The sequence below is a fragment of the Corylus avellana genome, chromosome 2, assembly GCF_965113065.1.
Source record: "Corylus avellana chromosome 2, dhCorAvel1.hap1.2, whole genome shotgun sequence".
In the NCBI taxonomy this organism is placed as follows: domain Eukaryota; kingdom Viridiplantae; phylum Streptophyta; class Magnoliopsida; order Fagales; family Betulaceae; genus Corylus; species Corylus avellana.
The window spans coordinates 45,654,587-45,678,061 of NC_142491.1; the positions used below are offsets into that span (position 1 = coordinate 45,654,587).

The 23,475-nt window shown below is 35.0% G+C and overlaps 4 protein-coding genes across 6 annotated transcripts; 2 read left to right on the plus strand and 2 right to left on the minus strand.

The window, feature by feature from the left end:
- The first annotated feature begins 707 nt into the window (after window positions 1-707).
- On the plus strand, window positions 708-4,986 carry LOC132168107 (Ribosomal protein L9/RNase H1). Of its 2 annotated transcripts, none has more exons than XM_059579185.2 (6): window positions 708-847; window positions 1,643-1,808; window positions 1,910-2,044; window positions 2,435-2,545; window positions 3,508-3,612; window positions 4,602-4,986. In XM_059579185.2, the coding sequence occupies exons 2-6, from the start codon at window positions 1,665-1,667 to the stop codon at window positions 4,764-4,766; spliced, it is 660 nt and encodes a 219-aa protein (XP_059435168.2). In that variant the 5' UTR covers window positions 708-847; window positions 1,643-1,664; the 3' UTR covers window positions 4,767-4,986. The 2 variants fall into 2 exon arrangements, with proteins under 2 accessions (XP_059435168.2, XP_059435169.2); XM_059579186.2 differs by having other exon boundaries at window positions 1,652-1,808.
- A 1,112-nt stretch (window positions 4,987-6,098) lies between these two features.
- Window positions 6,099-11,172, plus strand: LOC132168133 (Tetratricopeptide repeat (TPR)-like superfamily protein). 2 transcript variants are annotated; one of them, XM_059579222.2, is made up of 9 exons: window positions 6,099-6,182; window positions 6,763-6,999; window positions 7,225-7,459; window positions 8,153-8,303; window positions 9,168-9,390; window positions 9,505-9,596; window positions 10,044-10,179; window positions 10,380-10,711; window positions 10,847-11,172. In XM_059579222.2, the coding sequence occupies exons 1-9, from the start codon at window positions 6,136-6,138 to the stop codon at window positions 11,095-11,097; spliced, it is 1,704 nt and encodes a 567-aa protein (XP_059435205.2). In that variant the 5' UTR covers window positions 6,099-6,135; the 3' UTR covers window positions 11,098-11,172. The 2 variants fall into 2 exon arrangements, with proteins under 2 accessions (XP_059435205.2, XP_059435206.1); XM_059579223.2 differs by lacking the exon at window positions 6,099-6,182 and having other exon boundaries at window positions 6,934-7,013.
- A 1,156-nt stretch (window positions 11,173-12,328) lies between these two features.
- Window positions 12,329-13,036, minus strand: LOC132167281 (putative B3 domain-containing protein At2g27410). Its single transcript, XM_059578198.2, has one exon. It carries the CDS (start codon window positions 13,034-13,036, stop codon window positions 12,329-12,331), a length of 708 nt encoding a protein of 235 aa, XP_059434181.1.
- Window positions 13,037-21,030: 7,994 nt separating this feature from the next.
- On the minus strand, window positions 21,031-22,664 carry LOC132166903 (B3 domain-containing protein At5g24050). The gene is made up of 2 exons (XM_059577759.2): window positions 22,559-22,664; window positions 21,031-21,979 (listed from the first exon to the last, which is right to left on the minus strand). The coding sequence occupies exon 2, from the start codon at window positions 21,956-21,958 to the stop codon at window positions 21,230-21,232; it is 729 nt and encodes a 242-aa protein (XP_059433742.2). The 5' UTR covers window positions 21,959-21,979; window positions 22,559-22,664; the 3' UTR covers window positions 21,031-21,229.
- Window positions 22,665-23,475: the final 811 nt, after the last annotated feature.

A 23,475-nucleotide genomic window follows, 5' to 3' on the forward strand; every position in this document is an offset into this window, starting at 1 on the left:
ATAAAATAAAATTGTGACACAATAAAATAAAGGGTTAAATACTAAATTAGTATATGTGGTTTCATAACTTTATTTTTTTTTCCCTGTGGTTTTATTTTTATCACAGAAGGTTCATGTGGTTTTAATAATAGACCAAGTTAGTCATCCATCAGTTGACCATTAGTTGACTTAACGGAATTCCACGTGGACCAATCAAATATTGACACGTGACACCTACTAAATTTTTTTTAAAAAAAAAATAAAAAAGAAAAAAGAAAAATGTATTTTCTTTAAAAAAAAAAAAAATGAAAAAAGAAAAAAGATTGGGGTGGCCGAGCCACCCCCTTGGCCATTTGGAGCCACCCCCATCCGCCCAGATGGGGGTGGCCCCTATGGCCAAAGGCCACCCCCAAATGGACAAGGGCCCAATCTTTTTTCTTTTTTTAGAAAATACATTTTTTTTTTTTTAATTTTTTTTTTAAAATTAAGTAGGTGCTACGTGTTAACATTTGATTGGTTCACGTGGAATTCTGTTAAGTCAACTAACGATCAACTGATGGAGAACTAACTTGGTCTATTATCAAAACTACAAAGACTTCCTGTGAATAAAAATAAAATCACATAAAAAAAAATAATAATAAAGTTATAAAACCACGTAGAAAAAAAAAAAAAAAAGTTACCACATTGACTAATTTAATATTTAGTCTAAAATAAAATGTTGATCGTGTTCCGAAAACATAAGGGCACAGGGCGTAAAACATTTTAACCCCCCGGTTCCTTCTCAACTGGTTCTCGCTTCCTCCGCAGCTCCTCTTGGCCGTCGCCGCCGTCGTTCTCGCGCAGCAGCCGCAGCTCCTCCGGCTTCCAGGTATCAATCCTCTCTTACTCTTTTTGCCTCTTTCTCTGTCACTCTCTGATCTCTCCTTCCCTGCCCATCCCTCTCATTTTTGCACGCACGGCGCGCTTTTTGACTGTGAAATATTTTGCTATTGTTGGAAGCTGTTTGAGATTTCAGTCTCTGAACCCCCCAAAATGGTTCTTTTAGGCTCACTTGTGTTGGGTGGTGGTTTTTGTTTTATTGTGTCCTACATTGTGAGAAGCCTAGATATTAGAGTTTTGAGTCCTCCCGTTTTCTACATTTTCTTAGCAACCAAAGGGAGTTTTTAAATTCTTGAATTCAAGTAATTTTAAATTGATACTGCTTAAGAAAATTTGTGAGGACAACTGCGCTTGGGTGTACTGTTTTTTCATCTGAAGTTACATCAATGGCAACGCTCTTGATCAAAAAGAAGAAAACAAAGTTACATCAATGGCAATACTAATTTATGGATTCAAATATAGGCATAAACCAGAGGTAGATTTAATCTTATATGCCTCTTTTTATGGCTGTTACGAATTCTAAATCTTTGAAGATTGGGTCCCGAGAAAACTCAATCTCCATTGCAACAACCCTTAAACAATATTTATATATAGAAGCATTTTTGTAACAATTTTGTTGGAGAGTGCTGTTAAGTAAATATTCTTAGTATGTGGCATAAAAGGGTTGTCATTTCTGATAGATTGGATTAGAATTGAAATCCCTTTTTAAGAAACTTACTTTCATGCTATTTGTGTTTCAACGTGATTCATGATTAATATGTTTGGGCTTTTGTGTGTGGTCAAGGGGATTTAGATTGAGGCTTTAGATGGCTTATATGCAATATGGTAGAAAAGCCTTTGGGAAGATTATTACAAACACTAGCCTCCAGAGCAACGATCGCGTGGTGAATCCGCTGCTATATGCTTGTCAAGGACTTAGATATCGGAAGTTGGAAGTCATTCTAACTACGGTGAGCCGGGGAATTTAAGAATACTCTTGCCCATAATTGCTACATTACACGTTTGTTTGTTGGATTTTTATTAACTAATTGGTTAGTGTTGATGCATTCAGAGCATAAAAAAGCTTGGCAAATCCGGCGAGACAGTTAAGGTTGCTCCCGGGTATTTCCGCAACCACCTTATGCCCAAGTTGCTAGCGGTCCCAAATATTGAGAAATATGCGTTTCTTGTCAGGGAACAGCGCAAGGTTCTTTTCTGCTGCACAGATCTCATCAGTAGATTATGTTTTGTATTGGGTATGTTTTGGAGACACAAAAATGTGCACATATGCATGTGAAATTAAGAATCTATCGTTGGGATGGAATGTTCTTGCACTTATGCAGCCTGCTGGTAGTGCTGGTATAACTTATTAGAAAATTTGTTAGTGCTAGTAGGTAAGCTCTTGGAAACTTAAAGGGACATTAGGTGTTCTTTCTGTCTCTCGTGCATGTGGTCGTAAACTCTCCTGCCCTTGAACTGTTTACATTTCTCAATTTTAGTGAAGCATGATGTAGATACAAATTCTGACATTGTAGCAAAGCCTCTTTATGTTATGTAATAAAATGTTGAGCATATGCTTCTAATTTATTTGCTTCAGATCTACCAACCTGAGGAGGAAGAAGAAGAGGTTGAAGTAGTTAAAGAGTCTAAGGAAGACATGATGAAGGCATATGAGAAGGCAGCAAGGCGTCTAGACAATTCTAAGCTGGTTTGCACCTTTCAATGCTTTTAATTGCTAATCGGCACAGTATTTTTATTTTTTCTTTTTTTTTGATAAGTACTACTAAAAATTAATTAGTATTTTTATTTTTTCTATTTATATCCCTTTCTTCTTTCCCGGTTAAAGCGTGATCTAATTTGTCAAGAAGTGAAAATTGCGATATATGTTAATAGATGCAATTAGTTCTGATTTACTTTTGGACAGAGATCAAAGTTCATCTTTGGGTGTGATCCTAAAAGTACGAGATGAATCTCCTTAAGATTCTAAAATTATGAGAAGTTAAAAAAAAAAAAAAAAGGTTTAAAACTTAATTAAACTGGTTTCTCACCATGTGTGCTATGTTTAAAGAACAATTCCCAAAGTTAATATATGGTTTTTTTTTAAATAAAAAATATGGAAATTTGTACCATCGACATGTTACTTGCATTTAGATATATGTACGCTCTTTTAAGTTACCATTTAAGGTGAGAAACCATGATAGGGTGGCAGTCAAGAAACACCTATTTTCTCCTTTCTCCTACAATTGTAGGTCTTTAAAACAATCTAAACCATTCAATACATAAAGGCCTCTTATATAGATAACAAAGTGAAAGTTGTGAATTGGACGCTTATTTTCATAAAGATAACAATTTTTTATTTTTTATTTTTTATTTTTAAAATTTAATACATGTAATACTATTTTGCCTTATAACTATAAGTAGAGATATAGATTCTTTTACTTCACTAGTTTAAGAAAAAATTCAAAATTTTGTACCTTATCGTCTAAATATTTATTTAATCCCACAACTGTAGGTGAAAATAGGTGTGGGCCCATCAAGGTTGATAGGCTGCCTCTCTATCACTGTTTATCCTATCATTTAAATTATTGGTGTAGGTCTCTGATACAGGAATTAAATGTTGATAGCATTAAATTGAGATGCAGGGTATCTGACATGTATAAGATTTTGCAGGTATTGCGGAGGTTAATCGATGCTGAAAAATTTCGTTCACGTGCCACAAAAGATGATCCTATAGAATTGCGTTCACCAGTAACAAAGGATGATATCATTGCTGAGGTTTGGTTTTTGTTCTATATGTTCTATTTGTTTGGGGTCAGCTCTATGCATCCTTGCTAACTAATCGTTGAGGGTCACATGTATTCCTTTCCCCTATCCTATGATATCCAAAATCACTCTTTCTGTTACCTCAATTAACATATCATTCTTCATCTCTTCCACCCATCTTATTTTAGGTTTCTATTTATCTCTTTTTACTTCGTCAACTTGATTAAATCACAATTTTTCGTGAGTGTCAAACATTTTAAGGGACTCTACACATCTTTTCTTCTCAGAGCTACTCCTGCTTTTTAACAAATTACTCATCAATCTTAACATTCTCATTTTGGCTAAGCTTATCATATGAAGGTATTGCTTCTTAATAGCCCAACATTCTATGCCATAGAGTGTAGATGGAAAAACAAAGGGCGGCTTTGTGGTTATAATCCTTGGATTCCTCTTAACTTTTGACTAGCATTTTTTTCTTGGAGGGACCGAGGGTTTACTTGCACCTGGAGATTTTTGAATTCTAGGACATATGGTTAATATTTTACTTTTTAATGCCTATAAGCTGTGGACCGCTCAGACAGTTTGTATACAATAATGGAATTTGGAAAGTTTAAAAGGTGTGATTTGGCTCTGAAATCAATACATAGTGATTATTTACGACCGTAATTATTTAAACACACCTCACCTTGTGATTCCTCATTAGTCATCATATATTTTCATATGTGTTTCATGTTTTATACTTCCTTTCTTAATGTGTATACAACTGCAAACAATTTGCATGTAATCCTTCGATTGTAATGATGGCAATAGATTTGTTGATCAGAGATCCACTGGAGACTGACTTAGATGCGGCTATTGATTAGGTGTTGGGCACTGAAAATATTAATAAAGTGTTGGAATGGAATCAAGGGAACTACACATAAATATCTGGGAATAGGCTTGGTGATTCGCCCCCCCGGTTTTCTATTTGTCCCACTGATACAGTTTGTATGCCATTTCAGGTGGAAAGGCAGCTTTGTGTTCGGATTGCACCTGAAAACCTGCATCTACCTTCTCCTTTGACAACTTTTGGTGAATTTGAGTTGCCACTACGCTTTCCCAAGTCTATCCCTTTGCCGGAGGGGAAGGTTCAGTGGACTCTTGATGTTAAGGTCAGGGGTAAATAAAGATGGGTCCTATTTTGGCTTTTGATAATTTCCCTTGTCCCATAATATTCTGGGATGACAGTTTTGGCTGAAGTTTGTAATTAACTGATGTGGCGATCAAGCTTTGTATTTGAAGTTAAAAGAGATTTTGTACCCTTGACTGATTCTGGATTTCTGTCAGATCATATGACAAAAGGGTATCCTGGCGGCAAAGAATAAAGTTGTTTCTCCTTTTTTCCAATTGTTTTAGACTGATGAACTTTAAATTTGTGCTGGAAATGTTTATTTGGAATGCAGCTCTTTTTGTCCCATGTAGATGATTTGGAGTGAGTGGAATAATTAATACATTTAATGGTGTTGAGCAGATTACCCCTTGGTTCAAATCTCTTTTCCAAGGGAGCAAGAATAGGCGATCTATTGCTTTTAGCAATCTTACCAGTTCTTTTGTAGATCATATATTTCTAAAGTCATATTAATTCTTTAGGGAAACCACTTATATATATATATATATATATATATATATATATATATATATAATTTGATTTAATATGGAAATTACACTGGTTTTTTAAACTAAGCAACTAACTTATAACTTGAATGAAAATTCTGCGCAATATGGAAGTGCCAATCAATTTATGAAAGGATTGGCTAACGGACAATCTGTTCAAATCTAAACCTTCAGAAGAACAAAGGTTTTTCTTTAAAAAAAAAAAAAAAATTGGATTGGGGAAAAATGGACATGATTCTAACATATATTTTTAACAGAGCATATGATTCTTACATAAATTTTAGACGTATGTCAGCGTCACCTTAATAGAATAGATTGGAGAAAATTTTCTCTAACCTAAATTTAAAGGAAAACTTTGTTCCTGTAAAAAAAAATTTGGCAATATTCATTTAAAACCTAAAAAAAGAGAGAAGTTTGACATTTGATCCAAGTAAACCAAAACAATATCAGGTTTGGCTAAAAAATGCCAAAGATTTTTACCAATTGAACAGTCGGGCTTAAAATTAAACATAAATTTTTCCTAATATAAATGTTTCTCGGGCTCCAACTGCCCAAATCAAATTGAATTAGGATCCTCTCCAGTTCAAATGAACCTGATAATGATTAGTTATAGTGTATGAGTATTTTAGTCCACTCAAAAAGTGAAAAGAGCAAAAATACCACTCTACTATAACTAACTAGATATTATCCTGTTCAAATAAACCGGAGAGGATCCTCTTCCGATCAAATTCTGGTATCCATAATCTATGTTTTCGTGGGTAATTAATATTATTAAGCGACGGCCCATTAGAGGTAGTGAGACCAGCCCACTCCATTTTCGTTTAAGCTTAGCTTCATCTCGTCAGTCACCGCTCAGCTGTCTCTGCTCTGCAAACTTCTCCAATGGCAGCTTCCCTTCTCTCTCTCTCTCCAGCTCTGAACAACTACGGGTACTCTCTCTCTCTTCAAAGTTAGCATGTTGGTTTCTTGTAATTTACCCTGTGGAAGGGTTTCTGAGTGTTTTGTTTGTTAATAACGGTGGTTGATTCATTGCTTAGTCTTCTGGGTTTGTGCGTGTAACATTTAGTTCGATTTTTCTTGTATGGGGTTTGCTCTTTCTAGCTTTATGACGTTATTTATATTTCTTCAATTGAGTTTTGCTTCTGCTGGCTATAGTCCTGGAGTTTTGATATTCTAAACTGGCCGAGTGGAAAATTAACTGCGTCTGAATGAGAAGAAAAGCAAAAGGCGCTTAGTTCAACATGGAAACATTTCCATTTGAGTAGTTCCTAGAGAACATTTTAAGGCGATACCTTAATTTTTTGTGACCATTAATGTCGAGATTAACCCCATTTTCGACCCTGAAACATGACGTTTTTGCTTTATCGATGGAGAAATATGATGCTTTGGCTAAAAGGGTATTCTTTTTTATTTTATTTTATTTTAGATATTTACATATATGGTTGGTGTTGGACTTCTCCACATACTTTTGCTGTCATGTTCCTTATTGTTCTTACTTGAACATTATAGGATGAGCCAAGTTTGTCTACACATGCACTCGGGCAACTTACGGAAAGCTACAACATGCTTCTCAGTTTGTCTCCAAAATCGGAAATGCAACATCAAGCTTTACATGATACCCATGACAGCTGTTGCCCGTCACAGTGTGTTGAGACCTTTTGCATTAGTTGGCTCATTAGAAGCAGATGTAGCAAGCCAAGAAAATCATGCTATATCCGATGTTTCAGCTCCAAACAACTTTCAGAGGTTGGATAACTCAAGTAATTGCAACTGTTTCCCTTCTATGAACATTGCTGATTTAATGCATGTCACACTTTCCTGGACAGCTGAAATATTTATATTTAAAATATTCTGAAAATAGTGTTAGAAGTTGATCTCACAATTTCTGGACATAAGATCTAGTAGAAGGCATTGTAAACGTGTGTAGTTCCACAGTAAGAATCATCCCTAACAGAAATCTATGATTAACAGGTCTAAAATGTCTTTTGAGAAAGAGTTGCAAGAGTTATTTGATGAAGTCAAAAGACTGATTATGATGGGAAACAAAAGTGATGCTATAGACCTACTTAAAGCAAACTATGAAGCTGTTAAAGAACAGATGAATGCAGGTAGTCAAGGCATAGAAGAAGCTGCTCTTCTTGACATCATTGCCCTTGGTTATATGGCTGTTGGAGATTTAAAGTTTGTTGGTTCCCTACTGGCTATGGTAATGGCTTTTTCTGTAAGCATTGTACCATCACTCTGATATCATACATTTTGATACTTTGTGGTTTCCTAGTAATAAGCTTTCTTTCTGTTACAATCAAAGAAAAGAAAATGGTACAATTGTTCTTTTTCAAGTCTCAAGCAATGTATACCTGCTAATCCATTACAAAATTAAGGACATTTGGGATCTTAGGATGCTTGTCAATTTGTATGAGAATCAGAGGAGGAGAAGAACCATATTCAATTGGCTTCTTTTCATTTTTCTTTTTATTTTTGATAATGTTTCTTTGTTGGTTGCTTATTTCCTTTGTAAATTTGTTAGGATGGATTATATGATGATTAATGACCAACACAGACAAAAAGCATTTCCTTCACAAGCACGTGTTCACACAGACTTGTCTTATTTGAACATTCAAATCTGTTTTTCGATTCAGATTGACATGTGCTTCTTCACATTCAGAGAGTAGGCCATAAATATTATGTTATTCATATTGGAACTATTGGTGCTGCGGTTCAGTTTTTGAAATACCTGGAAGTTTTTATCTTTCTAATTATTGTATTTATAGCAGATTATTGCTTACATCTGTACATCAGCTCATGTGATGGGCAATGGTTTTTTTAAGATTTTGTCATTTCTTTCATTTCCCTTCTTGAAACTTTTTTCTCTTTTTGGGTGCATTGTTGTTGATGGCAGTTGACTGAGGTCGTTGACAGTCTAAAGGACAATGAACCACTTGTGGATGTTGTGCTTGTGCATATGGGAAGTCTGTATTCGGCTTTGGGGAAGTTTGAAAAATCATTGCTTGCATACCGGAGGTCTATTGATATTCTAGAGAACAGACATGGTAATTGGTGCTAAACGTTTATGTAGTTGTTGTTACTTGTATTTGCTGCTGTCGTGTAACAACTTGAATCCCAAAGTAGTTGGCTGGTTCCAGGTATTTATTTTAGTGTTAACTAGTTTGAGTTAGTATTGTCCGGACTGCTTAATTTACTAAATTGTAAAATTGTGTATGTATCTTTTATTTGCTACTCCTACAAAACAAAATGCTAAAGTCCAGTGTGGAAGTTAGATATCTGTAAATCATTTATTACTTAATCTACTCCCTATAAGGGAGAAGACCACCTTGGATCAAAGGCACCCAATCTTTAGAAGCAATATTTATAAGCTTCAATTCCCATTCCTTGGTAAACTATTATTCATAAAAAATAAAAAATAAAATAAAAAAATTCCCATTCCTTGGTGGATTAGAATAACAAAATTTCTTTGACCAGGAAAACACTTTCCTTCCACACGCACTCACACACAAAAATAAAACCTCTAATAAGTAACCAAGTAAAATAAGTATTTGAGGCAATTTCAACATGTTAAATAGTTGTTTTTTTGGATGCCTGTACTTTACTATTCGTATCATGTGTGTAATTTTGTGTAATGATCTGAAGACCTCCATTTCTGTAAGAAATGTTAGAGAGAAAAGGAAGTATGATGGGCTATTACTATGCTTAAGTGAAACTAGAGCTATGGGCGTAGCTCATTTGAAAATTGTGATGGTTAAGGTATCATTCTTTATAAATTTCTATGTTGAGCCCATTGTTTTGTTATTTAGCTTTTGTTTCTGCATTTGCATGTTTGATATTTACTTTGTTGTCCAAAACTTCATGAAAGGAGCAATTTAAAACTCAATGGTTGTCTTAAATTTTTTTTCTAGGGAAAAATAGTATTTTTCTTATCACCCCATTGTTGGGGATGGCAAAAGTGCTTGGAAACATTGGCAGATCCACAAAAGCAGTAGAAACCTACAACCACACAATTTCTATTTTGGAATTGAGCAGAGGTGCTGAAAGTGAGGATTTGGTTGTAGTTCTATTTGCTCTTGGCAATCTTTTACTCAAAGAAGGAAGAGCAGCGGATGCAGAAACTCATTTTGTTAGGTTGATTTCTAAATATGTGTGTGTGTGTGTGTGTGTGTATTTCTAGCATATTGCCTGGATTGAACTGAGCTTAGATTCATTATTCACTTCTATCTTTCTATTATTCTTTTGTAGAATTTTAACCTTATATAAGAAGTTATATGGAGAAAATGATGGAAGAGTTGGAATGGCTATGTGTTCCCTTGCCCATGTTAAGTGTGCAAAAGGTAACTTAATTTGTAATCTCTCACTCTCTCTCTCTCTCAATTAGCATTTGTCCTGTGCTTTGATAAAAAGTCTTGCTGTTTCTTTATTTTCTACATTGATGCCCTTTTTGACTTCATGCATTACATATTCATCACACACACTCACTCACCAGCACTCGTGGTGATAGGTTTGAAAATGTGCTCAATAAGGGAAGAACATATTGAACATGGTTCCTTGTTATGATTAGATAGTGATTATGACTAATGATAGAAAATAAGTTTATTCATGGGTGATTAGAGTCCTAAATTTGCTCAAAATTCTTTGTTTGATGAGCAAATGTCCTATGAAAATGTGTGAAATTCCAGGGCATTCTATTAATGTCTCTCTTGGTTATCAAATTATGTATTCTCTTTCATAAATGACTCTGATTCTAAAAACATCTTGATTCTTTTTCAAATTTTACACAGGAAACCCTGATGAAGCCATTCAATTATATAAAAATGCACTTCAAGTCATCAAGGATTCAAATTACATGGCTTTAGATGACGGCATAATGGAGAAGATGAGGATAGATTTGGCAGAGTTACTTCACGTTGTAGGAAGGTAAAGTCAATTCTCATTGGGATTAAAAATGAAATGTACTTCATGTATGTTCTGCTTTGTTTTCTTTACTAAAAAGCAATCTAAATATTGTGGGCTACATTCTGAAATTTTGACATAGTAATTTCATTTTTTGCACTTTTTGTGATTTTTTTCCCTGCTTAGTTTGCTTTTCCTTTACTTGTCATCTCGTTGCTCTTCAGGGGAAAAGAAGGTCGAGAAATGTTGGAGGAATGCTTGTTGATTGCTGAGAAGCATAAAGGAAAAGAGCATCCCAGCTCAGTGACACACCTTCTGAATCTTGCAGCCTCCTATTCACGCTCAAAGAATTTTGTGGAGGCTGAACGCTTGCTGAGGACTAGTTTGGAAATCATGAGGAAGACAGTTGGGCCTGACGATCAATCCATCAGCTTCCCAATGTTGCATCTTGCCGTCACTCTCTACCATCTAAAACAGAATGAAGAAGCTGAGCAGCTTGCCCTGGAGGTTTTGCGCATCCGTGAAAAGGCATTTGGAAAAGATTCTCTTCCTGTTGGTAAGCTTGTTTTCTTACTTCTTTCTTAATGGTCAAAAAGCCTTCCAATTTTCTCTATTATCCTCTCCATTTATGTTGCATATGGCCGTCATTTCTATTTTGGGTGTATCTGATGTTTTCTACTTTGTGTGGCAGGGGAGGCTCTGGACTGTTTGGTGTCCATTCAGAGTGGATTGGGGAAGGATGATGGCGAGTTGTTGGAGGTGCTCAAGAGAATTCGGAGTATCCAAGAGAAAGAGTTTGGCCACGAGAGTGAAGAGGTCATTGAAACCCTGAAAAAAATTGTGTACTACTTAGACAAACTGGGTAGGAAGAATGAGAAGTTGCCGCTGCAGAAAAAATTGTCCGTACTTAGAATGAAATATAAACAAAGGATTCAATATTAGTGGCATTTCATCGTAGTGTATGTTTAACTCTTAACTCTCTCACTCCGTAGATAGCAAAAAGTATTTATATCCATAGCTTTTTGGTTGAAAGCAGAAACTTCAGGAGTCAAAATTGCAGAGTCTACACTCGGTCAATAGACTCTGACATACATGAATTCTACTGAACATTAAAAAAATAAATAAAAAATACTAGTAATCTTGAAACTAGAATGAAAAGGGTCCAATCAGAAGCCAAAAGCTTGACTATCTTCATGCTGGAGACTGAATTGACTACTTATCTGCACTTTGGTCGGTACTTGCGTCTGCTTCACTACACCTCCTGGCTGCTGCCACTACATCCCTCTTCCCCATCTTTTCATAGGCTTGCTACTTCTTGTTTTAGGGACCTTATGGGCTGCACTAAGCCCAATTTGGATTTTGGATACTATTGGGTTGCCCTTTTTCGAACGAACCTGGGTTGGGCCTACATTGAAAGGCACTAATCCCTACTTAATTCGATCTGGGCTAGGATACCCAATCCCATAGTTGGAACCAATAACCGTTATATATATATATATATAAGAGGTCAAGACGATGTTCTTTTTCGCAATGCATAAATTGAACTAACAATTAGGATAAACATGAAAATTAAAGCATCTATAAATATATAGATACACCAATATCTTAAAAGTTAAAGCTCATTGCCCATGAATAAAAAAACATCGTTTTCAACAAAAACTAGAGCAAACATATAATACTGAATTTGAAATTGTAGCCAAAAAGCGAATGTAGGACAGAACATGGAAGGAGAACAATGGAAGGAGAACAATAAAAAATAGATAAAAATAAAAATAAAATCATACCTTCAAGAAAACATCTTTTTTATTAACCATAATCTATCCTAAAGGGTTACAAAAGGACGACTTAAATAGATGAACAAAAACCCTAATCCTAGTTTGACTGCTCTTTGGAATTAGGATCTGAATAATATCCCATTAGTTATATTAGAGAAGTATTTTTGTCCTATCAAAAAGTGAAAAGACAAAAATACCTATCCAATTCAAATGAACTACCAAGCCTTTTATTAACTGACTTTGGGTTGGGCCCATTACACCAATCTAATTACAAAAACGTAATTAACTAATAAGACCCAAATAAAATTAAAATACAAAATTATTTAGTTTTCCTCATCATTGGTCCCCATTCCATCTATTCTTAACAAAAAAGCTTTTGGGACTCTTTGGTAGCTAATCTAATTGGCTTTGTAGCTAGTACCGGCATCTTCTTCAGCCTCTCCTCCATCTCTTCCTCCATGGTTGCAACCTGAGCTACTAACCACAACAAGAGCCAGGCAGAGTTGTTGCTCAGTGCCAACCCGAAAAGACCAAACTTGGACCACATCATTTTGCCCGAGTCCATTCTCTTTCAAAACCATGTTCCAATGAGTCTTCAGCACATAGATTGAGCTTTTCTTCATGTCCCACCGCCCCAAAGTCATCTTATCGCACTTACCGGAGGGTTCGATGAACGGCACTATTATCGTTTCTTTTGGTTTTGCAAGATGTGTGCTCTCTTCCTCTGTCAAGAAACCTTCCTTGGCCTTCCCAAAAGGCATGGATAATCGACATTTGTTCGTATCCCAGTCAGATGGATAAAGGGCTTTTTCAATCACCATCTCCACTTGGGTTCCACCCAATGCCTTGATACGCTCCTTGAATTCTTCAGGCAACTCCGGCGGTGGCATTGGAAGGGTGGCCATATCCAGCTTCCGCCGCTTGTTTGATCTCTTCATCCTGTGATTTGCTTCCTTCCTTTTGTACTTTTTTTCTTCTTTTTCTTGCGCCTCATACTTCGAAGAAGCAACTTCAGCAATCAGTAAAAGCTTATCAAAGTCAGACAAAGTTTGATCAACGTGGATACCCTCGATATCTTTGAGACTCAAGAGCCCATTAACTTCCATCTTTCTTCTTCTTTAGTTCAGCTAGCTGGAGAGAAAACGTACAGCAGTCTTTCATCAAAAAAAAAAAAAAAAGAAGTATTAATAATTGAAGTCTGAAAGAATGTGGAAGAGAGAAGAGAAATAAATAAATAAATAAGTAAAAAACAATTAAAGAAATTTACAAAAACAAGGCAGTAAAAAAAAAATAATAATAATAACTAACGTGGCAGTGACACGTCAGTGTGCAAGTAAAGTGCATGTGGAAAATTCAAAATTGATTTAAAGTTGTAATAGTATATTAAAGAAGGATGAGATAGGAATAAACGGGTATCATCACGTTGGAGTAAAGAATGAGTTAGGATAAAAAAAAAGGGTAAAGTCCACATACCCCCCTCAAACTACCACCCAATTGACAATGTCCCCCTCAAACTTTCAATTGTGACAATGTCCCCCCTAAGACTAGCAATAAGACAAAAATGCCCCTATAGATTTTTCAATAAGACAAAAATATCCCTATAAATTTTTTTAAAAAAAATTAATTTTTTTAAAAAACGAAAAATTTTAATTTAAAGATAATATTTTTTTTTTAAAAAAAAACAATTTTTTTTAAACAAAAATTTTTAATTTTTAAAAAAACTATTTTTTTTTTATATAGTTTTAAAAAAACAAAAAAAATTCATTTTATTAAACGAATTTTTTTTTTTAAAACGTAAATTTTTATTTAAATAAAATTATAAAACAAATTTTTTTTTTTTTTAAAAAAAGAAAATTTTCAAGTTTTATAAAAAAAAAAATAGAAGTTATTTTAATTTTTTTCTTACAAAATTGATTTTTTTTAAAAAAAATTGGCCCTCGTTTGGTTTTCTTTTCTATTTTTTTTTTTTTTTTTTGTTAGTTTTAGGTTTGTTCTAGAAGTTTTAGTTTTAGTTTTTTTTAAAAAAAAAAATTTTACTAAGGGTAATTTCGTCATTAGGGGGAACATTGACAATTTTTGGTAGTTTGGGGGGGATATTGTCACAATTGAAAGTTTGGGGGGGACATTATCAATTGAGTGGTAGTTTGAGGGGGTTATGTGGACTTTCCCCTAAAAAAAATATATATAAAAAAAAAGTTAGGAATAAATCAGTATGAGCCTGTCACCTCAATCTGGGTAAAGGAGTAACAAATTATTCAACTCACAAAATCATTAGGGGTAATTTTACTTTAAACCCTTAAATTATTACGTAATTTGAAAAGTATCAAACTTTAAAACCTCTCAATTTAAACTCATAAACTTTCAATTGCAATTAATTTGAACATTTTCGTCATATTTAAAAAGTTAAAAGTGAGACAATAACATTTATACCTCTGACTTTTTTTATAAAATTTTAAATTTACTCTTAATTCTAATTTTTTTTAAAAATAATAATAATAAAGTTAAAAAAAAAAACAATGATATTTTGGTCTTTTTAGAAGTAAATCAGTGAAGTTAACGGGTAAATCTGATAGAGGGATTCAAATTGATAATTGAAAGTTCATGCGTCCAAATTAAAAGGTTTTGAAGTTTAGAGGAGCTTTTCAAATCGCATAATAATTCAATAATCTAAAGTAAAGTTACCTCAAATAATTACTTTCACTTATACAACACATCACTGAAAAAAAAAAAGAAAAAAAAAAAAAGTGCCATAATTCAATAATCTAAGGTAGTTTGGAAGATATTCCAGTACTTGAGCTCAAAAGTTGTTTGTTTCAACAAGTGTAGACGAAAGAGACTGCAAAAACGACCTCATTTGGCCGTTAAAACCAAACCAAACGAGGTGATTGGTGAGCTAAAAAATTACAAAGAGAGAGAATGTGAGCTAAAAGTGTATACCTCCTGCCTCCTGCCTCGTCTACAGTCGCTTGCAGAGCTTCAAAAATCTCTCACAGAATGAGTGAAGCCCAAGCAGATATATACTCGTGTTACCCAACCAGGATCAATGCCTCGAATGTTGTGCCACCAATCAGGTCGTTTTGGAATCAATTTTGATGCATCTTTTTTGGGTTGGGGTCGTTTTGTGATCCAATTGGACCAATTTGCTTAATATAATAAAATACAAGCGTCGTGCCTTTTTTTTTTTTTGACTTTTGGGTCCATCTTTCTTCCAACTGGGTAAATTAGTGGACTCACTTTACCACTAGAATTAATATTAATTAATTGACACTGTTGACGGCTTCAAATTCATCTCAATTCTCAACGGATTTGGCTTATGCGGTACCTCAAAACTGCACTGTACAACAGCAGATAGGAGATACCGAGATAGGGATCAGGATTCCCTCCAATTGTGAGTAATTGAAAAATCTCAATTTTTTTTGACATCTTAGCCTTTCAAAGTATTTAAGTGCTTAAAACATCTAAGAATACAAAACTCAAAAATAAACCAAACACAGCTGATTATAAATAATAAAAACATTTATTTATTTATTTTTTTTATTTTTAAATAATTGGAGGAAAAGCCACCCATGGGGCGGCTCGCCGCCACTGCCGGCCATCCCATGGGTGGCTGGGGGTGGCCGTGCAGATCTAGAGGTGGCGAGCGGCCACCCCCAGAAGCCCATGGGGTGGCCGTGTGGCCACCCCCAGCAGATCTGGGCGTGGCACGTGACCACCCCCAAAAGGCCTGCGCGGCCACCCCATGAAGGCCATGGGGTGGCCGCGCGCCCACCCCATGGCCATGGGATGGGTGCGCGCCACCCCCAAATGGGAGGCTCTGGGCAGAGCCGCCCCTTATTTTTTTTCATTTTGTTTTTAAATTAATTAATTTTTTAATTTAAATTTTGTATAAAATCCTGTGTGGTTATGTTTGAGTTTTGATATTGGAATATTTTGAACCCTTAAATTCATCTACGGGATGAGATTAGAGAAAATGAGATTCTCATTTTTCCCCTCAAGTGAAGGGGATCCTGCTTCAGGAGGTAGTGGGTGGATAATGGGTGGGACCCACCTATTAAATAAAATACAATAAATAAATTATTAAAAAATAAATATTATAAACAAATCAATAATTAAAAAACTAAAAGTATTAAAAGAATTTTTTTAAAAAAAAAAAACCAAAGGAGGCTCCAGCCGCCTCCCATGGGCGGTTTGGGGGTGGCTGAACCACCCCCATGACCTTTGGGGTGGTCCGGCCACCCCAAAAAGGCCAAAATGAAATAAAAAAAATTTGGGTTTGGTTTTTGGGGTGACTGGACAGCCTGGACCACCCCAAAAACCAAACCCAAATTTTATTTTCTTTTAGCCTTTTTGAGGTGGCCGGACCACCCCACAAACCAAACCCAATTTTTTTGTTTTTAGCCTTTTAGGGGTGGCAAGACCACGCCAAAGGCATTGGGAGTAGTTCGTGCCATTCGACCACCCCCAAAGTGCCCATGGGAGGTGGCTCTAGACACCCCCTTGGCCAAAATGGGGGTGGCAGGCCACCCATTTTGACCAAGGGTTGGCTGGAGCCATCCCTTTGGGTTTTTTTTTAATTATTACTTTATTTTTTGTTTTAATTTTTTTTTTATATTTTTAGTTTTTTAATTATTGATTTGTTTATAATATTTATTTATTATACTTTATTGAATGGCCACACCCATTACCCACCCAATATCTCCTATGTAGGTTAGTTTTGAGCTACCGCAAAGAAGCTAAATCCATTCTCAAGTATGTGTTTGTTAACAAACTTTTTTTTCTTTTATAAGTTTTTAATTAACATTGTTCTCAAGGGGTAACTCAATAGGCTGTGAACCACGCCTCATAAATCGAAAGTCACTAGTTCAAATCACCGTCTCTTTTCCTTTGTGTGAACATGTAAAAAAAAAAAAAAAAAACTAACATTTTGATATCGTCACCAAAATGTTTACAAGTACAAATTCTGCCTTGACCAAAATGTTTAATAGTCTAATTCAAGCTCAAGTTTAGTCTAGCTCGACTCAAATAGCATTTTCAACGATCTTAAACTTTCAACAAATTAGTCTATAATACATTTTAAATTCAAATAAACATTTTCATAAACGAGCCGATCTTAAAATCTTAAAGTACAGTTCAATTATATACTTTGATCATTCATTGGCCTTCGGTTCAACGTCATGCCAATTTGTATATTAAAGTTTTTTACCGTACGTTCTATGATGTATACATCTAGAGGATTCTAAAGTTTTAGGTATCTACATCACTAAAAGTTCTGGATCTTTGATTTGGTATTGAAATATAGGATTTGGTTTTGGTCTTGTAAAATGGGTAGTTATTTTTTGCCCTCATAAATTACAGTGTCTTGATACTTTTTTTTATGAACTACTAACTATGAGACCTGATCCTATCAAACTATAATCTTACGACAAAAAACTATATTTCATCAGTTAAAAAAATTAAAATTGACGATTAATAATCATATATAAACATGTGTCATTTTAAATTTTTTTTTTTTTCATTTTTATCCTGTGCTTATAACGTGAAAATGACACTGCCTTAAAATTTGGAACCCAACTAAAAGTACGAATACTTACGTGTCAATTATACCGTCCACCAACTTTATGGATGCAAGTTTTGGAGGACAGCAACAGCATCATCGGTGTCTCCGAGCTAGTGGTCAACACTTCAATTTGTTGACTATCCAAATCATTTTTTTTTTTTTTTTTTTTAATGGTGTGTCACATTTACATCACCCCTATTGTAGGTTGGATGCCAATTGAGTTTGTAGCTTTTTTGTTTTTTCTCGAAGAAAATTTGCTCCAGAGGACGACAAAAAGGATTACAGAAAAGGGAGCCGCCCTTGAGATGACCAAATTGGTTTGTTTTGTAGGTTTCCACTTGGAAGTGGACCAGGATCGAGCTCGAGATAGCCGATCAACATACTATAATTCTCTATTTTTGTATTGAAAACATTATCTGTTATCATGTTATCATGCCGAGTCAGGTCGCGTTAAAAGTATAAATATAAAATTATATAAGTTAATTATAATTAGATTCATTTAATTAAACAAATCAAACTCTTTAACAATAACTATTTAATTTTGTGTTTAGCTTATGTCAAAAGTACAAATTGATTGATATGAAAAAAAATAAGAATATTTAATTTATATGAACAAGTGAACATTTTTTTTTAATAATTTTTTTATTTAAATAATAGTAAAAAGTTATTAAAGTTATATAAAAAGTAAGAATGTTGAAAATTGATTTTTATTATTATTTTTTTTTAAGAATAGTATTGGGCCATTTTTCAAACAAAATGTTTATAAATATAGCTTGAGCCTTGAGCATTATATATATATATATATATATATTAAAACTCAACTTTTTAATCTCAACTAAAATTGTTAGGTTCAATTTAAACATAAGATATTGGAAATGCTTACCAATACAAAATAAAGACATTCTCACTCTATGAAAGCTTCTTTCTTCTTATCCATAAAAACAGCAATGTGAACGGATGCCACGTTCTTGTCTTCCTTAATTGTCCAACTTTGACGTTTGATAATTTGTTCTACGTCTTGCCAGTTTGAATATTAAGTTTTTACCGTACGTTCTGTCATGTATATGTCATCAAGAGGATTCTAAAGTTTTAGGTATCTACGTCTCTTTGATTTGGTATTGAAATATCTGATTTGGATTCCGTCTTGTGCAATAATGCATGTTACAATATTTTTCTATAAAATTTTCACGTTTATTATTATGTTTTACTCTTTTTGTCAGTCTATTCTAGCTTTGTCTCATTTTTATAGATAGTGATTATGGCTAATGATAGAAAATAAGTTTATTCATGGGCGATTAGAGTCCTAAATTTGCTCAAAATTATTTGTTTGATGAGCAAATGTCCTATGAAAACGTGTGAAATTCCAGGGCATTCTATTAATGTCTCTCAGCTTGGTTATCAAATTATGTATTCTCTTTCATAAATCACTCTGATTCTAAAAACATCTTGATTCTTTTTCAAATTTTACACAGGAAACCCTGATGAGGCCATTCAATTATATAAAAATGCACTTCAAATCATCAAGGATTCAAATTATATGGCTTTAGATGACGGCATAATGGAGAAGATGAGGATAGATTTGGCAGAGTTACTTCATGTTGTAGGAAGGTAAAGTCAATTCTCATTGGGATTAAAAATGAAATGTACTTCATGTATGTTCTGCTTTGTTTTCTTTACTAAAAAGCAATCTAAATATTGTGGGCTACATTCTGAAATTTTGACATAGTAATTTCATTTTTGCACTTTTTGTGATTTTTTTCCCTGCTTAGTTTGCTTTTCCTTTACTTGTCATCTCTTTGCTCTTCAGGGGAAAAGAAGGTCGAGAAATGTTGGAGGAATGCTTGTTGATTGCTGAGAAGCATAAAGGAAAAGAGCATCCCAGCTCAGTGACACACCTTCTGAATCTTGCAGCCTCCTATTCACGCTCAAAGAATTTTGTGGAGGCTGAACGCTTGCTGAGGACTAGTTTGGAAATCGTGAGGAAGACAGTTGGGCCTGATGATCAATCCATCAGCTTCCCAATGTTGCATCTTGCCGCCACTCTCTACCATCTAAAACAGAATGAAGAAGCTGAGCAGCTTGCCCTGGAGGTTTTGCGCATCCGTGAAAAGGCATTTGGAAAAGATTCTCTTCCTGTTTTTTGTTTTCTTACTTCTTTCTTAATGGTCAAAAAGACTTACAATTTTCTCTATTTTCCTCTCCATTTATGTTGGATATGGTCGTCATTTCTATTCAGTGTGTATCTGATGTTTTCTACTTTGTATGGCAGGGGAGGCTCTGGACTGTTTGGTGTCCATTCATTCAGAGTGGATTGGGGAAGGATGATGGCGAGTTGTTGGAGGTGCTCAAGAGAATTCGGAGTATCCAAGAGAAAGAGTTTGGCCACGAGACTACGAGAGTGAAGAGGTAATTGAAACCCTGAAAAAAATTGTGTACTACTTAGACAAACTGGGTAGGAAGATTGAGAAGTTGCCGCTGCAGAAAAAATTGTCCATACTTAGAATGAAATATAAACAAAGGATTCAATATTAGTGGCTTTTCATCATATTGTATGTGTAACTCTTAACTCTCTCACTCCGTAGATCGCAAAAGGTATTTATATCCACAGCTTTTTGGTTGAAAGCAGAAACTTCAGGAGTCAAAATTGCAGAGTCTACACTCGGTCAATAGACTCTGACATACATGAATTCTACTGAACATTAAAAAAATAAATAAAAAATACTAGTAATCTTGAAACTAGAATGAAAAGGGTCCAATCAGAAGCCAAAAGCGTGACTATCTTCATACTGGAGACTGAGTTGACTACTTATCTGCACTTTGGTCAGTACTTGCGTCTGCTTCACTGCACCTGCTGGCTGCTGCCACTACATCCCTCTTCTCCATCTTTTCATAGGCTTGCTACTTCTTGTTTTATGGACCTTATGGGCTGCACTAAGCCCAATTTGGATTTTGGATACTATTGGGTTGCCCTTTTTCGAACCTAGGTTGGGCCTACAGTGAAAGGCACTAATCCCTACTTAGTTCGATCTGGGCTAGGATACCCAATCCCATAGTTCGAACCAATAACCGTTATATATATATATATAAGAGGTCAAGACGATGTTCTTTTTCGCAATGCATAAATTGAACTAACAATTAGGATAAACATGAAAATTAAAGCATCTATAAATATATAGATACACCAATATCTTAAAAGTTAAAGCTCATTGCCCATGAATAAAAAAACATTGTTTTCAACAAAAACTAGAGCAAACATATAATACTGAATTTGAAATTGAAGCCAAAAAGCGAATGTAGGACCGAAGATGGAAGGAGAACAATAAAAAATAGATAAAAATAAAAATAAAATCATACCTTCGAGAAAACATCTTTTTTATTAACCATAATCTATCCTAAAGGGTTACAAAAGGACGACTTAAATAGATGAACAAAAACCCTAATCCTAGTTTGACTGCTCTTTGGAATTAGGATCTGGATAATATCCTATTAGTTATATTAGAGAAGTATTTTTGTCCTATCAAAAAGTAAAAAGACAAAAATACCTATCCAATTCAAATGAACTACCAAGTCCTTTATTTACTGACTTTGGGTTGGGCCCATTACACCAATCTAATTACAAAAACGTAATTAACTAATAAGACCCAAATAAAATTAAAATACAAAATTATTTAGTTTTCCTCATCATTGGTCCCATTCCATCTATTCTTAACAAAAAAGCTTTTGGGACTCTTTGGTAGCTAATCTAATTGGCTTTGTAGCTAGTACCGGCATCTTCTTCAGCCTCTCCTCCATCTCTTCCTCCATGGTTGCCACCTGAGCTACTAACCACAACAAGAGCCAGGCAGAGTTGTTGCTCAGTGCCAACCCGAAAAGACCAAACTTGCACCACATCATTTTTCTCGAGTCGATTCGCTTGCTTAACCCTGTTCCAATTAGTCTTCAGCACATACATTGAGCTTGTCTTCCCCGACTTTTTGGGCATGTCCCACTGCCCCAAAGTCATCTCAGCGTACCTACCGGAGGGTTCGATGAACGGCACTATTATATTTTCTTTTGGTTTTGCAAGATGTGCGCTCTCTTCCTTTGTCAAGAAACCTTCCTTGGCCTGCCCAAAAGGCATGGATAATCGATTGTTGTTCAGCTTCACGTCAGCTCGATACAGGGCTTTTTCAATGACCATGTCCTCTTGGGTTCCACCCATTGCGTTGATACGCTTCTTGATTTCCTCAGGCAAGACCGGCTGTGGCTTTGGAAGGGTGCCCATATTCAGCTTCCGCCTCTTCGTTGATCTCATGATGCTGTGATTTGCTTTCTTCCTAATTTTAGACTTTTTTTCTTCTTTTTCTTGCGCCTCATGCTTCGAAGAAGCAACTTCAGCAACCAGTACAAGTTTCTCAAACTCAGACAAATTAGTTGGATCAGCGTGGATACCCTCGACATCTTTGAGACTCAAGAGCCCCTTAGCTTCCATCTTCCTTCTTTAGTACTTCAGCTGGAGAGAAACAGCAGTCTTTCAGAAAAAAAAGTTTTTTTTTTTTTTTTTTTTTAAAAAAAGATTTTTTAACTGACGTGACAGTGACACGTCAGTGTGCAAGTAAAGTGCACTTGGAATTTGGAAATTTCAAAATTGATTTGAAGTTGTGGTGTTATATAAATATATAATATTAAAGAAAGAATGAGATAGGAATCAACGGGTATGTATCAGTATCATCACGTTGGAGTAAAGAATAAGTTAGGAATAATTATTCAACCTGGGTAAAGCTGTAACAAATTATTCAACCCACAAAATAATTACACCTTCACTTTCACTTTCACTTTCACAACACACATGCATCGCTAAACAAAACAAAAAAGCTAAAAAAAAAAAAAAAAAAAAAAAGAAGCCAAAGAAAGGGTGTTTGGAAGATGATCCAGTACTTGAGCTAAGCCTAAAAGTTGTTGGTTTCAAGTTTCAAGTTTCAACCAGAGTAATCCAACACTTGCGCAAGAGACTGCAAAAACGACCTCATTTGGCCGTTAAAACCAAGCCAAACGACCGGAATTTAATTTGTGAGCTAATAAAAGTGTATACCTCCTGCCTCCTCCTCCTCTACAGTCGCTTCGTGATCAGCACGTGCGAAACTTGCAGTTGCAGAGCTTCAAAAACCTCTCGATCTCTCAGTCTCTCTCTCTCTCTCTCTCTCTACGCTTTCAGAATGAATGAAGAAACAAAGTTGTGAAGCCTATATATATATATTTATACTAAAAAGACAATTTGTGCACGTCATTTGTTACGCAAGTAACAATGTACGGATCAAAACCTCGAATGTTGTGCCCCTCCAATCAGGTCGTTTTATCATTTATGCATCTTCTTTGTCGACCAATTACCTCAACACTAATCCTACACCATCTACAATATCTTTCTTTCTTTTTTCTTTTTTCTTTTTCTTTTGTAGATGACGTGACACTATTAAAAAAAAATTTACAGTTTGAAAAACGAACCTTTTTCTCCCTCTCTCTTATTTCTCTCTCCCGTAAATTCCGCGCCTCTGTCTTCCTACCCCATTTAAGCCTGATCCTTTCCATCTGAGCTATGTTTAAATATTTTATAACATTTTAGTTCACATCAGCCTTGTTGGCTGTTGTAGGTTGGATGCCAATTGAGTTTGTAGCTTTTTTGTTTTTTCTAGAAGAAAATTTGCTCCAGAGAACGACAAAAAGGACTACAGAAAAGGGAGCCGCCCTTGAGATGACCAAATTGGTTAGTTTTGCAGGTTTCCACTTCCAAGTGGACCAGCTGGATCGAGCTGGAGATGAGCCGATCAACAAACCATAATTCTCTATTTTTGTATTAAAAAAATTATCAATTATGTTAACAACATAAATATAAGATTATATAGATCGATCATAATTAAATTCATTTAATTAAACGAGTCAAATTCTTCAACCATAATTATTTAATTTTGTGTTTAGCTCGTGTTAAGTTCTTTTCACTAGAGTAAAAATATT

Coding starts and splice junctions, on each gene's coding strand:
- LOC132167281 (XM_059578198.2), bottom strand. CDS start 13,036: ATGGAAGTTAATGGGCTCTTGAGTCTCAAAGATATCGAGGGTATCCAC.
- LOC132168107 (XM_059579185.2), top strand. CDS start 1,665: ATGGCTTATATGCAATATGGTAGAAAAGCCTTTGGGAAGATTATTACA. Junction 1,809..1,909: donor TGGAAGTCATTCTAACTACG/GTGAGCCGGGGA, acceptor TGATGCATTCAG/AGCATAAAAAAGCTTGGCAA. Junction 3,613..4,601: donor AGGATGATATCATTGCTGAG/GTTTGGTTTTTG, acceptor ATGCCATTTCAG/GTGGAAAGGCAGCTTTGTGT.
- LOC132168133 (XM_059579222.2), top strand. CDS start 6,136: ATGGCAGCTTCCCTTCTCTCTCTCTCTCCAGCTCTGAACAACTACGG. Junction 8,304..9,167: donor TATTCTAGAGAACAGACATG/GTAATTGGTGCT, acceptor TTTTTTTTCTAG/GGAAAAATAGTATTTTTCTT. Junction 10,180..10,379: donor TTACTTCACGTTGTAGGAAG/GTAAAGTCAATT, acceptor GTTGCTCTTCAG/GGGAAAAGAAGGTCGAGAAA.
- LOC132166903 (XM_059577759.2), bottom strand. CDS start 21,958: ATGGAAGCTAAGGGGCTCTTGAGTCTCAAAGATGTCGAGGGTATCCAC.